Source organism: Punica granatum, chromosome 8, assembly GCF_007655135.1.
Source record: "Punica granatum isolate Tunisia-2019 chromosome 8, ASM765513v2, whole genome shotgun sequence".
In the NCBI taxonomy this organism is placed as follows: domain Eukaryota; kingdom Viridiplantae; phylum Streptophyta; class Magnoliopsida; order Myrtales; family Lythraceae; genus Punica; species Punica granatum.
In genome coordinates, this window is record NC_045134.1 from 26420028 (window position 1) to 26438938 (window position 18911).

Genomic DNA, 18911 nt, shown 5'->3' on the forward strand with positions numbered 1-18911 from the left:
AGGAAACCTCTCGTTTCCACGATTTTCCGTCGAACTTCGAAACGCACGACCACGCGAATATATGTATATCTTCATCGGAATATATACTCACTAGCAGTGTCTCCTTGTTGTTTTAGTGGTTTCGGTCCGTTTGGTGGTTAGCCCGAGCCCTTGGATTTGCTCTTTTCAATGCCGAACCTAATTTCGAGAAGCAAGACCAGGGCTCCTGAGAAAACTCGCTCCCGCGATACCCGTGTGGCCGAGGAGCTGAATCCTTCTTCGGGATGGACGGAGGACCCGAACAACCATTACCTTCTTATCGATCTTCCTTGTACTGAACTAACTAACTAACACTGTCGTCGTGCTTTAATTTTACCGGCTTCTGCTTTTCAGTCCGTGGTTTCTGAACTTTGTATTGATTCATTTGTTTTCTTTCTGTTGTTTGATTAGATTTCAAGAAGGAAGAGATTATGCTTCGGACCGAAGGATCCAACCAAGTGAACATCAGTGGAAAACGGATGGCGAGCGACCACAAGTTTGTTTATTTTGACGAGACCTTCGACCTGCCGGAAAATTCAGACATTCAAAGGACCAGTTGGAAATTGGAAGCGGGGCTACTCACTGTAACGATCCCAAAACGGCCAGTGCCACTGCCAGAGGATGAGTATGATCGACCCAAGATTGACGAAGCCGGCACAGGGAATAATGCCGATGAAAAGGAATCTGTTGCAGACACCTCGAGAATCGAATCCAAAGAACCAAAGGAGGAGAAAAGTGGCGAGGCTCAGAACGAAAAAGAAAGCTGCAGTGAGAGTAATAATCTATTCAGTTGGGGGATCGCAACAATAAGCAATAACAAGACCGTGATTCTGACAGCATTCCTCGCCTTCTCGCTCGGGATGTTCACATCTCTAAAACGTGGCTCGGGTTCCTAGAGGGAAGCTCCGGAGATTCCACGCTAGATCTTCTTTGTACAACAAACAGCATGCCGATCATGTTTAACTATTACATCCTATAGAGTTACAAAAGAAATAAAACCATAATTCGTAAGTCAGTGCAAGTAAATCGAATTGTCCTGTTTTCCCGTCGCTCTACAGACCGCCCTTGGTTCTCTTTGAAATGGATCAATAAAACAACAACTCATTTGAAGAATTGTGATATATCTAGTCTCCGATATCCGGTGGTCACTTCCGATAAGTTTTGTCCCGATCTACCTTGCAGCTAGTGAGAATTCTAAGTCGCATATAACTCGTCCTAAATGATCTGTTTTCATATAGAATCAGGCATGTTAAACAAAAAATGTTTGAGTTTCATGTATATAACACCGTTGCTTCGAATGCTAAATGATCATTTATTCTCCAACCCGGTATCATACATGGAAGGAACGCATAGAATAGTCACTTTGCTTTATGTGCATAGCTCTTTTTATGCTTTCCCCTAACATGGAAAAGATCACCAGTTACACAGCTATCTCCAAGAAACCATCTGTACGTAAGTACCGAAAACTTTTCATCCTAACATTTAAGTCCTTTTGCTGATTAATCTCATAATCTCTAATGGCGTACACCCGGATTCAGGAGCCGCCTCACACAACACCACCAACATCGTAGGAACCTCCTTTGCCCGGTAATTGGAGTCGATACTCAGAAGATTCCTGTTCCTTCAGAATGAATAGAGGACTCCAACCATCGCTTACTCACACTCAAACTTCCTTGTATGGAATTCACCTGTACTTTTGTCCAGAAGACGGATCTTTATCGAATTTTGTGAACAAGGAAATTAACTTCTTGGGACTCCTATAGAGCTTAGCGGAGGGGCGATCAAACTCGAGATCTGTGGCTCTGAAGCAGCCATTTTCGGAGAATGAAAGGTGAGTGAGGACAGGTCCATCAAGTTTGAGAAGACCTTCACATTGCCGGAAAATTCAAACATTCATGGGATCCAAGGCGAACTCAAAGACGGGAAGTTCACGGTAGTTATCCCAAAGCAGTCCACGACAACATCGATATTCAGTAGAGCAGTGGAGGTCCTTGACAAGAATAAGGGAGGCGATTTTTGCGGTACTTGTGGCCTTATCTTTCGGGCTCCCGGTATCTCGAAAGTTGTATGTACGAAAGCAGACAATACATGCTGTAACACGCTTCTAAAGTCATAACAATACATATATCAACAAGCTCCATAACTGTGTTAAGAGTTTTAAGCAAGGTTGTCAGAAATTCAATTCTACCTAGAATCGAATTCTACCTAGAATCGATCGAGGGTCGTGGAATCGTAAATCGTAAAATCAAATCGTGAATCGTAAGATTCTACCTATAATTAAAAAAAAGCATATATATATATATATACACACACTAAATCCCATGTCAGAAATAGTAAAAGTAAACATCAAATGATGAATCTTGTTGCTTCCTACTTCGTTCGTCAAAATCAGATGGTGCTTAATCTTCACAAAAGAGCGCTCCCACTATAACAACCTCAAATGAAAATTGATATAGTATCGTGGTCACGGATCCTATAGGCGAAGTTGTTTTTTCTCCCTAACTTCTTCTTGGTCTATTCTTTCTTGGAATCATCTTTGCACCTAAAAAAGTCGAAAAAATTTCAGCCTAAATCATCTCAAACCATACGGTAATCAGGAATCGGTCGGAACCCAATTCGAAGCAATTCCAAAAACTTTTTAAGTCCCTATCACTTACAGTCAAGAGACAAGTTTCAAACTTTTCATAAAATAAGAGAACCGATGAGCAATACTGTTGCACAATGAAAGAGATGAGGGGGGAGAGAGAGGGGGCATATGACTTTGGGTTAAAACTAGAATCGTAGAATTGGTCTGATTCTACGATTCTGCGATTTGGATCGCGATTCAGTCACGATTCTACCTTCCCGATTCATGCCATGGAATCGGAATCGGTAGCTACCCCTTGAATTATAGAATCGTAAGATTTTATGATTCGAATCGCGATTATAACAACCATGGTTTTAAGTGACACCCTTCATGATGTACAGATACCATAACTACGATTAAACGAGGACTACCATACCTGTGTTAGATTGTTCCTATATATTCTCTACCTTTCATTTTCCTAAATTCAGATTATTGGTTCTTTTGTTAGGCCTCGGCCTCGTTTAAGCACTGAGAAAAAAATATTGGCGACAAATATGTTCCATAGAGTTGTTCTATCTACTTCACATTCATAGCCAAATGGCTCAGCGGACAGGTCGATTGGTAGTGGTGGTACGCTTGACGCGACGGAAGCTCTCACAACCACTTTCTTCTCTCTAACTGGAGCACTCGGTATGCTTTGTTGAGGAGCATCGTTTTGGAAAAAGCCTTATCATGGACAAAAGTATTTCGAAATAGTTGCATCAGAGAGAGCAACGCAAGGAAATGGGGAAAGAAATAATGGAGAACCTGTGAACTAACATATCTTATATCCAGTAAAAAGCCGATTATCATGTTGGTTTATTCGCTTCAAATTGTCAAGTCTCATCAAACTTGTGCTTAACAACTTTAACACCCTAAGTTGTTAATTAGGGTAGGCACAGGCATTTGAATTGGTTTGTGGACGTACTATAATGGTATTTCAACTTTTGGTATCGGAGCATACACGAAAATTATTACTAACCAGTAAACATGCACCAGAGTCAAGCAAACGATAATAAGGAAGTAGAAAGTAAACCAATAGTACACCTTAAATTCGAAGACGACAACCTAACATGAAATACTAGAAGGAAGCAGATCTGCGTTTTCAGTAAACTTAATAATGTTCGTTTTTTGCCAGGTGAGCAAATTAATGGTGGACTGAGGCCTGAAGGAGACCATCGGGATCCGAGTGGCAACATCGCAGACTGCTCCTGGTCCATGTGGGATGAAAACAGCGGACGACTTTGAGGTTGCTCCGATCTCCTTCATGGTGTCAAAGTACTGAGTCAGAACGACCATGTTCATCACATCCTTCGCGCTTGTTCCAGGGACGTTCTCCGAGAAACCAAACACACTGTCCCTGAGACCGTCCACAATCGCCTGGCGCTGACGGACTATCCCATGGCCTGACAGGTACTTGGACTCGGCCTCTCTCTCTGCCCGTTTGACCTGCAGGATCTTCTCCGCATCGGCCTTCTCATTCGCTGCAACCCTCAGCCTCGCAGCTGAGAACAAGTATCAATAAAATGTGCAACATAAGTTAACAACACAACCTAAGTCGAGGGAAAAAAAAGAAGGGAAATAAGTGCAAACGCGAGGTATTTGAGAATTGTTCATACTTACCAGCATTGATCTCATTCATGGCCTGCTTAACATGCTTAGCAGGTTCGATGTCAACAATCAGTGTCTGCACTGTGCACAATCTCATAGCCATAACTGGACATGGCTTACAAACATGAAAAGGTGTGTGATTCATCGAATCAGTCCATTCTCATGTAATTGGCCCGCTATTATCTGAATTATTTTCTACATTACCTTTTCGCATTCTTCTTCAACAGCTTTGACAATTTCATTCTTCTGTTCAAAGGATTCATCGAGGGTGAGCTTCGGCATGCTTGCTCTAATCACTGCAATAGTTCAGAAGAATTACAGAGCATGGTCAAAAATTATTCACTGGGTTAACAAGACGCGAGGATGATGAAGATTGAAATTCTGCACTAAAACTTACCATCGAAAACGTAAGCCTGGATCTGGGCTCTTGTGTTGCTGACCTTGTAAAACGCGTCCATTGCTTTGTCTGCAAGGGCTCGGTACTGGACAGACTCAACGACAAGCTATCTCCAGGCCCTCAGTCCATAGGTGATTCCCAGGGCTGCGAGAGCCGCCCAGACCCATCAATATATATATTTTGCTTTGAACACGTTTGTTCTCTGGATCCCGTCATCCTGTGTGCACGTAGATCAGTCTATCAGAACCATCGACCTTCGTAACTGATCAGTCCCTCTCTGTCTCACTCACCGATGCTGTCTCCTCTCTAGCTCATCAGAGAATGTTGTTGGAATTTGAAAAGAGGTCACGATTGCCCTTGGAGATTTCGCCAACGAAAGTCACTGGTCAAGCATGGCAATTGCGGTGACGGGCACGACCTATAGCAGACATCTTGGTCATATTGTTGGATACTAATAATCATGGATTTGCTAGAGCTCACAAAAAGTAGCAAATGAGAAATGGTGAATCTCTCTGAGATGATTGGATGTGCAAGGTCTCCTCGGTGGGGCTGGTTGGAACTCGATTCCGATACAGGCCAAGAGCACGAGGCCTATTCTAGTAAACTTTTTGGAGAGGGGTCTATTTTGGTACATGACTTTGTAATTAAGGAAATTAACTTCTTGGGGCATTTTTGCCTACTCCTGAAAAGTTCAGGGGAGGGGCAGTCAAACTCGAGATCTGTGGCTCTGAAGCGACCATTTTCAGAGAAAGAAGGGCTAGTGACTAGTGAGGACACGTTCAACTTTGAGAAGACCTTCACATTGCCGGAGAATTCATGCATTCATGGGATCCAAGGCGAACTCAAAGACAGGAAGCTCAAAGTTATTATCTAGAAGCAGTGCGCAACAAGATCAATGTTCGGCAGAGCAGTGGAGGTCTTTGATAAGAATAAGGGGTGATTTTCGTTTACTTGTGACCTTATCTTTCAGGTTTGCTGATATCTCGAAAGTTGAATGCAAGACAGTAGATGGTACATACTATGACATGCAGATAATACGTCTAAAGCTCTGACATAATATCGGCCGTAAAGCTCCATAACTGGCTTAGAGTTTCAAGTGTCACCCTTCATGATATACAGACACCAGACCTGCGATTAACAAGGAATACAGTACCAGTACAAGATCGTTCCTATATATATTTTCTACCTTTCATTTTCCACAAAAAAAAGATGTTCCATAGAGATGTTCTATCCACTTCAACATCATGATCAAATGGCCCAGCGGACTGGTCGATTGGTGGTGTTGGTGGGACGCTTGACAGTAGCCCTTACAACCGCTTTCTTCTCTCTAACTGGGGCACTCAGTATGCTTTGTTGAGGAGGATCGTTTTGGAAAAGCCTGATCAAGCATAAGAGTGCTTCGTAAGAGTTGCATCAGAGAGAGCAACGCGAAAGGAAATGGAAGAAGCATCGAGAACCTGTGAAGTAAGATGCACTGCATCAGTTAAAAGCTGATTATCGTGTTGGTTTATTCATTTCCAATTGTCGAGTCTCATGAAACACTTCCATTAGGATAGGCACAGGGTCCTTATGTGAATTGGGTTGGCAGAGATACTCATAATCGTTTCGACTTTTGGTAGCCGAGCAGACACAAATAATTCTCGTCACTCCTAGTCTTTCATACTTCATACAGAAAATTCTTGCAAAGTAAGTTCTATATATGACTGGCAATGGCCCGAACCTTCAGCTTTCCAATGACTATGCTCAAACTCACAAATATATTACTTACCATGCACCATAGTCTCAAGCAAACGGTAATAAGGCAGAGGAAATTTGTATTAGGATGCGAGGTCAGGATTAAGTAAAGTATACATTTTTTTTTTTTGCTGAGAATAAAGTATACATTTGATTTGGGCCTTTTACCTTCTTTGCTTGCTTTCCTGTTTTGATTCTCCTACGTCCGGCGTCCAGGTCATTAGGTTACTGCGAATTGCCTTGAGGTGTATATATAACAGAGAAACTATACAAGATTGCGTCGAGATGCTCGCAATATACCGATATCACCTATATATATCCCGAATATTCCTGTAATACATACTCCTCAATCTACTGGCCCCTATGCTACCAACAGATTGCGACAACGAGTTTGAAAGAGAAACAGAAATATTCTCAGTCAAGATATCTGCCAATCACAAAGATAGATATAGGCACATAACAGACGAGAAGGTCACCACGTGCCAATCGCTCTCTCGGACAAAATGATAGTCCACCGCTATGTATTTGCTACGATCATGCTGAATTGGATTCGCAACAAGGTATGCTACGGTGGTAACACTATCGTGACAAGAAATGGTCGGATTTGTAGAGTGGCAGCCGATGTCGTGGATGAGCAGTCGAAGCCAAAGAGTCTCATCAACTGCGTGGGGAAGTGCTCGTTGAATTGGTTGGAAAGGCCCAGGAGATGCGGAGAACGCATTCTCTCTTGTGGGCTGCAAAGGAGGAGGCCCATGGGAAAGTCAACCGCCCCTTGGTTTTATCAATTAGGCTCAGGTGGAGCTGAAAGGTAGGGACTTGAGGCTGAGTAGAGGTGGGATTAGAACGAGCCACTTGAGTAAAAAATTGATGTGGGAAGATAGACTCGTCGAATTGAACATGCCTAGACATATAAGCACGATTTGTATTGAGTTCAAGACATCGATATCCTTTATGCTCATTTGCATGTCCGAGAAATGCGCGAGGTCTAACTTGGGTGATGTATAAGGAGTTAAATTCGGAAAGCAAGAGCACGGGAACACACCGAGAAAGTTCTAGTCCGAAAATTTATTAAATAGCTTTTCAAAGGGGGAGGAATTTCACAATTGAGGTGTGAGGAGACGATTGATTTTGAACATGACATCGGATGCAACATCAACTCAAAATTTCATTGAGCATAGACTTTGAACTAAAAAGGTACGGACCATGTCTAATATATACTGATGGTTATGTTCCGCCATGCCATTTTCTTGAGGCGTGTGAGAACACACAATGCAAAATGAGATACTGGAATATTAAAAGAGAATACTAAGTTGAGAATTTATTGTTAAGCTCTAATCACCAATCACATTGAAATGATTCAATTTTTTTGGTTCAATTGATTTTCATTTTTTTTTTAAATTTAAAAAATTTCAAAGACATCTATATTTCCTTTTGTAGGAAAGGAAACTAGAGGTGATCTGCCCTATGCAATATTAAATTATATTCATCTTCGATACTATAAAAATATATTTCGTCAATTAGGCGCCAGTACTTTCATATTTAACATGAATTTAAATAAAAGTATCCGGGCATTACCGTGCTCCAACTATAGTACTATTTTTCAATACGCTTGTGGATGGATTGTTTTGTAAGAGGAAGAAAAAAAAATTAAGAATAAGAAAAATAAAATGTAACAATTTGAGATAAGATTTAGGCCCGTTTGCTTCGGGGTTTGGATACGGAAACAGAAATGCAATTGGAATGAGGTGGAATGGAATTGGAAATTGAATGATAAGTTTTAGTTTTAGTTTGGTTTGATAAGTAATTAATATTCAATTTCTTATTTATGATTGGTTCATTGCCCATAAAATGGAAATTAATTTTCAATATTTGATTATTATTCGTAATATTTCAATTAAACAATTAACAAGTATCCATATTGCTCAATAATTACTCATATAATATATATAAAAAAAATTCAAGGAATCTACAAGTATTTATGCAGCGAAATAAGTATTCATATAATACATGTACATGTAAAGAATTCAAGGAATCGTTTCATCGAAAAAAAATAGAAAAAATGTATCAAATTGATTTTAAGTGACATGATATTTAGAATTAAGATGATAACAAAAGCTTATATAAGCAATTTTCCATCAAGTCTATTATGCAGATCTTTGTTGGTTGAATCTCTTTCTTTTTGATAATTTAAAGGGGTCAGGGTGACGCGAGGGCCAGCAGGTTCAGTAACAAATAGAGTGGATCTCCTGACATTTTCTTCCTGAATTTGCTCAATTTTCTCCTCCCTTTCACGCCTCTTTATGGTCATGGCTTGACTTAGGGTTTAAAACTTGAATTACAATCTTTTCTTATTTCTGATTGCCTGCCTCGGTCACTAAGCAATCTAAGAGATACGTTATCAAATGAAGCTTTCTCAACATCATCAAATAAAATCAAATAATATCTCAATAATCTCTATTATGGCTAACACCGACAACCCAAATCAACGGGCTTCCTCTCCTCCCTATGGGAGGGATTTCCCCGATATTTTCAACTATTAGACTATGAGAATACCGGTGGTCTCGCCGACAAAAACAATCGAGAGTCCAAAAGAGGGATAAAATTTATTGTATAAAACAATAATTTATGGTGTGTAAGACCAGGGTAGTCAGTTGAGAGATTTCTTCCACTCGCACACTCTCCCTATTTTTTTCTTCTCTTAATTTTTCTTTTTTTTAGTTTTTATAGTTCTTCACATTTTTTATTATTTAATTCTTCTTGCGTACACTATCTAATATTTGGAAACTTAATTGGTTCTAGCTAATCCTTATTCGAGACCGGTCAATCCACTGACGAATGAAACTCACATTCTCGGATCTTCTTCCACAAGACTCGAACCTGAAATCTTAGATGCAGGAAAGAAGTGTCAAATTACCTAAACCAACACATGTTATTATCGTTATTTGAGAATAAGATTATTTCAACAAATTAGGCTAGTTGATATCTTATAGATTTTATAAGATATCACGATACAGATATTTGAGATTAGATTTGTTTCTATAACCCGATACCGCACATGGAAGGAAAGCATAGATTAGTCACTTTGCTTTGTGTGCATTGCTCTGTTTATGCTTTTCCCCTAACATGACAAAGATCACCAGTTTACACATCTATCTCCAAGAGGCTGTTCGTATCTAAGTACCGGAAACATTTCATCCTATAATGTATAAGTCTTCTTTCTGATTAATCTCATCGTCGGTCCTTAATGCAGTCGTACCTGTACGTTTGGCTTCATTAGTAACATACAATACTACCAACGGAGGAGGACCCTCCTTTGCCCGTTAATCATGGAGTTGATACTCAGAAGATTATTGTTCCTTCGGAATGGACAGAGGACTCCAACCGTCACGTACTCACCCTCAAACTACTTTTGTCTAGAAGACGGATATTTATCGTACTTTGTGAAAAAGGAACTTAACTTCTTAGAGTTGAAAAATCATGCGGGTTTATATTAACATTTTATTGTATCTTTAACTTGATATTTTAAATTTTAAGTAACTTTTGTATTAATATTTTGTGGTAAATGTCATTTTGCATCCTGCCATTATTTCAAACCATTGACAAGGGTTTGAAATATTCCCTTCTTTTTTAAATAAATGCGAAATGCTGTCGTCATATCGACTAAGGCAAGTTTTACTTTGGTATTAATTTAATTCTGATCACGCTTTAGGAATACCGAGTCCTCCGCCTGCTAGGGCTGTTGAACCTGGACTGGATAAGAAGATTGAGATGATCGATTATGAAAGCGATTTAAAGTTCTCGTGGATATGCAAGACATGCAAGGAAGAAGTAAATAAGTTGATTATGTATAGTTTGAAGGCTCATCATTACTACAAGAAGGGCAAGGGCATAAAGAAGAGCGAGGAGCACCTAAAGAAGGCCGGAAAGGCCAAGACCAAGGGAAGGTCCAAGGCCCCCTCGAAGAAAAAGGGTGGTGGCGTGGAGGGCTCTTCTACCACATCAAGGGGCCCTTAAGAAGGCTACTACTGCTACAGGTCCCTCCAAGAAGGCCACTACAGCTACGTCAAAGGGCAGAAGAAGGGTTTGGAGGAGGCTGGTCCAAGTGGGAAGGGTAAGAGTAAGCTTAGAGGACAATGTCCCTCTAGAAAACTACGAGCATCTCCGGGGAATTATCGCGAGTATGGTGAATAAATTTGAGTGTAACTTCATATAGATTTGAATTATATGATCTACAAAATTGAAACATTTCCTCTATTTTACTGGCAGACGATGCACACGGTGCTGCCGGCCTACTTGATTCTGCTCTTTGGGATGAAATATTATATATGACTAGCATCGGATTAAACCTAGAGCTTGCAAAAGTAATTACCTCCATCGGATTAGCAAAAGTATGAGCTTGCATCGGATTAGTGTCTTGACCATGGTTCGCAACGGGCCTCATCCACGCCCACTATTCGTCTTTGTTTGTTCTTTTAACCACTAATATTAGAGTATTATCAGCTTAAAATGCACAGCCTGAGGGCCCCTTTAGTGGTCCACATATATAGGGCCGGCAATATTTGATACGACACGATTACACGACACGGACACGACACGGAGTTAAACGGGTCCAACCCGTTTAGACATGATTAATAAACGTGTCTTAGCGGGTTGAACCCGTGTAACCCGATTATACACGATTAAACCCGTTTATTTAACCATGTTTAATCGTGTTACTGTAATCGTGTAACACATTGACCCGTTTATCTAACTGAATTTACGAAAATATCCTTAGGTTAACCCTAATTTCGAAATTTCGAAGGCAATAGGCTTGGCTTTCAATATAATTTGGATGAGTATAATTGAGAACTGGGACTTGTTTTTGATGGATGAGACTTGTGTTTGGCTTTCAGTATAATTTGGATGGTGTTTGAAATTTTGTTGAGCTGCAGTGCAACTGTGCAATGCATGGAGGAAATAAACGGATAAACGGGTCGTATAACGTGTCCGGGTAACCAGATTGAATGGGTAAATGGGTCGTGTAAACGTGTCCGGGTAAATGGGTTTATCGGATAAACGGGTCATGTAAACGTGTACGGGTAATCGGGTTTAATCGTGTCGTGTATTCGTGTACCTATTATGACACGTTTCGATAAACGGGTTTAAACGTGTCGTGTACGGGTTGACACGAATATAACCGTGTCGTGTACGGGTTTCCAAAACCTAACCCGTTTAATAATCGTGTCGTGTACGGGTTATGACTTCGATAACACGAACCCGTTTAGACACGACACGTATAAATACGACACGATACGAATTGTCTATACGTGACATATAGACGCGGGATGTCCTATTACAGATGGGTCAAGAAAAGCATGCAGATCATGTAGATGGACGAGCTCACATGATGCCCATCAGCTAGAAAACCTTGACAGATTGTACGACTTTGGAACATGCTCTACCATTTCATTAGTTGTCCCCTACATAGACGTTAAACGGTCATGTCGTTGAACAGTGGCAATAGGGATATATACATATATCGATACTATATAATCACGATACGAGAACGGCACGGGCTTGCATCTTATCTGAGTAATGAAACTTACATGCCATAGGAAGAGCAGTACAACAAATTAAACCCTAAAAATAAGATACGAGATGACAACGTTCGACGGACATCCCATTCTCTCACTATTCCTTATAAGCATATGAATCCATGCATGCGCGAATTTCAAACATGTGTAGTGCTCATGATAACTCCCATAAAAGGAATTTATGTCCAAATCTCATGCCTCATATGATGATTAGCTGATTGGGAATGACATAGCGAGAGAGAGAGAGAGAGAGAGAGAGAGAGAGAGAGAGAGAGAGAGAGAGAGAGAGAGATGTGAATACATTACTTTATGTGAATAATCAACGGTAAGAGCAATTTATTCAACATGAATTTTGTTTTATTCTGAAAGATATATAATTGAGAGTTAAATTGTTGTATCACATTCACAAGTAACTAAGATAATAACTGATCTATTGGAGATTTTCTCCTAACATTCTGCCATTTAACATTAATCAATTTAATTCCACTTATCTTTAATTCAACAATACAATTATTACTTTTCCTTTTTTTTTCAATTTTTTTAATCATTCAATTTAATTTTTAATATTAAATTCTCTTAATTATTTATTATTTTTTTCACAATTCAACAACACAATTATTACTTAATTATTATTTTCTCTCAACTATTCATTACTTTTTCACACTTTTTCTCATAATTCAACAATACAATCATTACAAACCAATTAAAATCAAAATTCAACTCAATTCAATTCTAAAACCAAACACAACCTTTAATGATCGATAATTCGGTTTGTAATCTAAATGTCATGGGTTTACGGATAAGATGTACGTACGTGAGACAAGGACAGGTATAGCTCGGGCTCTCTATTCAGTCCATGTACTTAGGCACGGACCATACTTGAACCACAAAACTGTGTGGGGCCAAAAATCACAACAAGCTTGAAATTTTTAGAAATTCACCCCCCAAAAAAAGGTTTTTTAATTAAAAATTAAAGAAATGAAGCATGAGATGAGAAGTGACAGAGTAGCCCAATGATCACGTTGACCTGGCCCGGTTGGACCCACCTGTTGTTGCTGAGAAGGCTGGCATTGACCCGGTCAGTTGAACCTGTTCCTCCCTCACTCGCTCTTGACTTAATTATATCCTCTTGCTTAATATTAGTTAATAGTTCATTTGCTACCAAATTCATATAGGATTATGAAATATTATTTGGACCTATTCGAAAAAAAATTATATATATATAGAATTAGATTTTTTTTCAATTATATTGTCGACATGCAATTTTTTTTCTGGCTAATAAAGATACAAACTCGATATCTCATACTTCCTTTAATAAGTTGAACGTAATAATTAAGTTCAATTAGCTTTGCAAATGTGATAAACTTGATAATCACGATATTGATATTGAAATTTGGATAAAAACAAGGTGGCAAGTTCTTGCTTATCCGAAACGCAAGCAACAATCATATGATGCTGGTATGAAACCAGTAATCTCGTATGTGTCGATCGACTCTGCTGACATCTATCTGCACGGCTCAATCAATAGTTCAAGTCACACACTCCCATAATCCATTTTCTCTTCGGAGAATTCACTTCAACTAGAATTATTCGTATCAAATATAGAATACTTGTATAGTTGAAGGGAAATATCCAAATACATGTCTTATTATTTTCAATAATCCATATTTGTAGCAATGAAATGCTATTGTTCCTCCTCAAGTGATAAATGATTGATTACAAATATCTACGATCTATATTCTTTATAAAGGACCAGAAATACCTTGCTTACGTATCATTAGGAAATGCATTAACATAAATACGGCAGTAAGAAGAGGTAATACAAAAGTGTGTAAACTATAAAAACGAGTCAAAGTGGATTATCTTTTTCTCATATTTTCTATGGCATTCCATGAAAACTTTTGATTTATTTTTAACTTAGAAATCTGCTCGAAATGCTATAAGTTGGTGGAAAATTAGTCATAATTTATAGTTATCCTTATCTTAAAAGCTACAAACAATTACACGAGCAAGTGTCAAATCTTTCATGAAGTTATTTCCGTGAAAACATGCTCTATAGAATTGAGAATACTATTTAAAAAAAATGAGGAGATGGGATTGAATTAATAATAAGAACTGTTCTCTGAGACTAAAGAAAGAAATATTAAGAATCGTAAAATCTGCATCTTCATGAGTTATTTATATGAACTCTTTTCAAAACACAAATCTCGATCCGAAATAGCAAATCATGCAGAAATTTGAAAATTCTAAGGAAGGTATGCAGAGAAGTTTCAGAAGCACTTATTCTATATAGCCCGGTTGTTCGTTTAATTGTCATATCAAGATCAACAATCTCTATGATACGTCGTTCGAGACTCATGCTAACTCTTACATTCAACTATATCATCCCATCTTAGAAGTATAATTAGTCTAAGAAATTATGGTAATCACAACCAATTCAAACAATATTAGACTACACCATTAAATCAAATAAAATCAATAAAATGAACAAATAAATCAATAAAATAATAAATTAATAGAAGCTTTTTCTTTTTGGAAATATAAATAAAAGCTTTTGTTTTGCTAAACGAATAATAAAACTTCTAATTAGTCTAAGAAATTATGGTAATCACAACCAATTCAAACAATATTAGACTACACCATTAAATCAAATAAAATCAATAAAATGAACAAATAAATCAATAAATTAATAAATTAATAGAAGCTTTTTCTTTTTGGAAATATAAATAAAAGTTTTTGTTTTGCTAAACGAATAATAAATAAAATCAACTTAAATTGGTTGGAGCGATTCGGATCTTATTTCAGCTTTAGCAATATCTCGAGTTTGAATTCTTGTGAATGTAGAAATTCACGCTGTGAGAGCTTACCTCTTAGTGGACTGATCTAGTTCGGCTAAATTAGTGAAGCTTAAATAACTTCCAGATATGAGGACTCACATCAAATAATAAATAAATAAAAGCTAACACCTGGCCTTCTGGTCAAAAGAAAACTCCTCCATTTCTATGTTCTCTCCATCACTGCCAAAGATCATAAACGCATCATCCTCAAAGGAAATTTTAATAAAATTCATTGTCATCATAATACGCTTAATATTTTAATTTAAATATTTAATATTTTAATTGAAGTGTTTAATACTTGTAATATTTGTGATAGATTATATAAAATACTAAATAATTCAATGGTAACACTAATCACTTTAATTGAAAGTAAAAGGAAAAAGATACTTGTATTAATGACAATTATTAGAAATATTAAACACTTCAATTAAAATACTAAACGCTTAAATTAAAAAATAGTAAACGGATCCCGGTAACGGAGCGATGACCCCTATTCTCTTCTTCTCTGCCATCTCTCCCTCCCCAACTCCAATCATCTCTCTCTCTCTCTCTCTCTCTCTCTCTCTCTCTCTCACTCTGTGTCGTCAATCTCTTCATTGTTCTGAGTGATGGGTGTGAGCTGCCGCCGCTGTTCCTCCACCTCCCACATCACTGCCATCATCATCACCAGCTTCTTCCGCCATAAGTCTTAATCTCCACCGCTCACAGCTCCCGAAACCTCATCCCTCCCACTCCGTCCATAGATTCTCAGCTGCCAGCTCCCGGGGAAGATCTGAGGAAGAATATGCTTCGACCCACCATGCCCGGCGGCCTCCTTCAGACCCACTCGGCGGTCCCTCTCTCTTCTGACTCCTTCTTTTCTGGGTCCTCTTCTTTTCTCGGTACACCTCTCTCTCTCTTTCTCTCTCTCTCTCTCTCTCTCTCTCTCTCTCTCTGCCTGCTCTGCTCTGTTTGGATTGGATTCTGGTTTACTCTTTTGAATTCTGTACCTCTGACTGTGATGGCGATAGGTCAGATTAGCATCCTTTCTAAGAAAATTTGCTACTTTAAGAGTTGAGACAGATATCCGGGTTGCGTGAAAAATAACAAAAAGAAGAATCTTGATTGATAAAGGAAATGATGTGCGCTTTTCGACACATGGATGAATTTCGGAGTTGTCGATGATTCATCATTCATTAAACAATGTCGGGATTGAGAGAAGTTCTGAAATTTATGTTGCGATTCAGGTCCGAGATCCATGCTCAGCTTTGAAGATGCCAAAGGCGGGAATGGATCAAAAAGACCATTCTTCCGGTCCTTCGATTACGAAGAGATCGCCGACGAGGACTTGGAGGAGTACTTCCAGCAGCCTGAAAAGAAGCGGCGACTGACGGCCGATCAGGTCCGGTTCCTCGAGAGGAGCTTCGAGGAGGAGAACAAACTCGAGCCTGAGAGGAAAGTCCAGCTCGCCGAGGATCTGGGCCTTCAGCCCAGGCAGGTCGTGATCTGGTTCCAGAACCGCCGAGCAAGGTGGAAGACGAAGCAGCTTGAGAAGGACTTCGAGGTCCTGCAATCGAGTTATAAAAGCCTGGCCGCCGAATATGAGACTCTCCTCGAGGAGAAGGGTAAACTGAGAGCCGAGGTAAGAATTTTCTCGATTCAATTGCTTCATAAACTATTCCCGAGTCTTGTTGAATATTAACTGTATTTCTGGTGCAGGTTCATTCCCTCAAGGAGAAGCTCGAGGTGAAAGATGGAGAGACCGAAAGTTCCGAACTTTCTGCCAAATTATCTCAGGAACCACCACAAAATCCCGGCATGGATTCAGCTTCTGATGGTGAAGTGTCCAAAACTCCGACATTGAGCTCGAAACAGGAAGACATTTGTTCGGCAAAGAGCGATATATTCGATTCAGAAAGTCCACATTATGCCGATGGTTCCTACTCTTCGCTTCTGGATCCCAGTGATTCTTCCTACGCTTTCGAGCCAGACCAATCAGATCTCTCCCAAGACGAAGACGATAAGCTTAGCAAGAACTCCCTAGTGACAGCAAACATTTTCCCAAAGCTCGAAGATTCGAACTCGTGTAATTTCGGGTTCTCAGGTCTTGATCATGCCTTCTGGTCCTGGTCTTATTAGATCATTTGCCAATTGCCATGTTGGTTTTCATATTCTCGTGTCGTGTTCCGTTCTGAGCGTGGGCATGGGCGTGTAAACAGCAATAAGTTCAATTAATGGCGGATTTCCTTTTGTTGTTCAGGCTCGAAATATCGGTAGTCTTTGCCTCATTTGTAGATCCAGGTCTATGAGTGCAATTTAGTTTTGTTCAGGGACTGTTTGGGGAGTGTAAATTAATAAATATGCATCTAGAAGAAGGCATGTCAATCTCGTGAAATTCTGTATCCAATGCCTTTTATTGGAAAACAGTGTTCTTCGTTTTTTTTTTTTCCAATAATCTCTATAAAAGATTTTACCAACTCAAATGAGAGACTCTGCTCTCTTGGCAGTCAAGAGCCGGCACACGAATGTGATAGAAGGATCGATTCGGGACCCCCGTATAGCTATGTCGATTTCTCGATTCATAAAGCAGCACCCTGTGAGAAGCTACGTGAAGGAAGGAAGCCATGAACAAAAGCTTATGATCATGCAAAGGGTGGGAAATCTTATGATTGCTGAGTAGTCATCATCATCTCCTCCATGCAAGGATGATTATGGCATCATAAGCAGGTGTTCTGCTTTCTCACCGAGTGGCGGGGCCCACACCCTTTGCTGATGTGAAAATCTATGGAAAGGTCTTAATCATTGAAAGTATTTAACTTCTGAGTTGGGTATCCTCTTATAATCATCCTCATTAGAGGCTTTATTTAACTTTTCCCTAACCGGCGCAGGCTGTATATGTTGGGTCCCCAATCGAGCCATTCTCCGGGGCATGTCCTGCTTCCGGTTACGAAATAGCCCGTTATCTACAGCTGGATGGTTTAAGCATAATCGCGGTTGGGATAATCGGGAGATGCGATAATTTCGGATAAGATGGTTTTGAAAACCATGTGAATATTTTGTAGGTGGGATGATGTTTTACTATCAGTCTTCCGGGTTTCGTAATTATTTAAGAATTAAAAGAATAATTATAATGAAAGGAAGCTAATGAGGAATTTCCAATACGCCTTGTAAAGAAAAACCAATTAGAAAGTGCCATTTGGAACCCTTTGCAGAAGTCGAGGTCGCTGTATAGAGGGAGACTCGGGGATCGGCGCCACGTGCGTGGCTCAGATGAAGCCTCCGAAATTTCCGTCACATCATGGTCCCACTGACAGAGACCTCGGTGCAACATGGCAAGCTAGTGCTTGAATCTCATTGGGTGGTGGGGAAAGTGGACCCACCGCGATGATATTAATTAGTTTTCCGAATTTAAGATAGTTTATTCGGAGGGTAAAAAGGACACTGACTTTTTTTTAAGATATATTACACTATATAGACTAACGTTGACAGATATTTTTATATCTATTACAATGTCGATTTTTTACCAGAGGTATTCCAACGTTACTAATTTAATATCACCATCTAGCCTCAGGCAAAAACTAGTAACGTTGGGATATCTCAGGCAAAAAAAGACGTTAGGATAGATCTACGAATATATATCAACGTTGGATTATATTGTGTAATAAATCATTTTTCTTAAACAAGACAAGATTTTGTACGATTAATTTCTACGATCGAGTGAACCAATAAAGATTATATTTGATATTAGAGTGATTCGAATTTCGAACTTTAATTTTCATGAGGGAACTTTTCAACGATTATATCAATCATATTGAATTTGCATTTTGATTTTTCTCTATGTGTGCCATAATATCCAAAGAGTGCTTCTAGTATAAGACATTAAATAATATCTTATGGTGGGACACTAATCATATCCATTAAATATTCCAACATAAAACCTTGACTATTCATAATTTACATATTTTTCCCCTCAATTGTAGTCCTTTAATTATTCATTTAGCGGTTTTTACTCACAATAATTAGTATTCATTCCTCACTCATCTGACACATGACCTAATCACACATCACACGTGTCCACATGCTAGATAAAATGTAATCGAATAATGGGAAAAGCTGACCCTAATTAATCGGACTAATACTGAACCGATAGTCTAGTT

The 18911-nt window shown here is 39.1% G+C and overlaps 2 protein-coding genes and 1 pseudogene across 2 annotated transcripts; 2 read left to right on the forward strand and 1 right to left on the reverse strand.

Annotated features, from left to right (window-relative positions):
• Positions 1–14: 14 nt before the first annotated feature.
• On the forward strand, positions 15–1125 carry LOC116188739 (18.5 kDa class I heat shock protein-like). Its single transcript, XM_031518221.1, has 2 exons — positions 15–310; positions 430–1125. The coding sequence occupies exons 1-2, from the start codon at positions 169–171 to the stop codon at positions 912–914; spliced, it is 627 nt and encodes a 208-aa protein (XP_031374081.1). The 5' UTR covers positions 15–168; the 3' UTR covers positions 915–1125.
• Positions 1126–3714: 2589 nt separating this feature from the next.
• LOC116188898 lies at positions 3715–4692 on the reverse strand (annotated as a pseudogene).
• A 10578-nt stretch (positions 4693–15270) lies between these two features.
• On the forward strand, positions 15271–17173 carry LOC116189604 (homeobox-leucine zipper protein HAT5-like). Its single transcript, XM_031519324.1, has 3 exons — positions 15271–15656; positions 16002–16396; positions 16474–17173. Exons 1-3 carry the CDS (start codon positions 15560–15562, stop codon positions 16891–16893), a joined length of 912 nt encoding a protein of 303 aa, XP_031375184.1. The 5' UTR covers positions 15271–15559; the 3' UTR covers positions 16894–17173.
• Positions 17174–18911: the final 1738 nt, after the last annotated feature.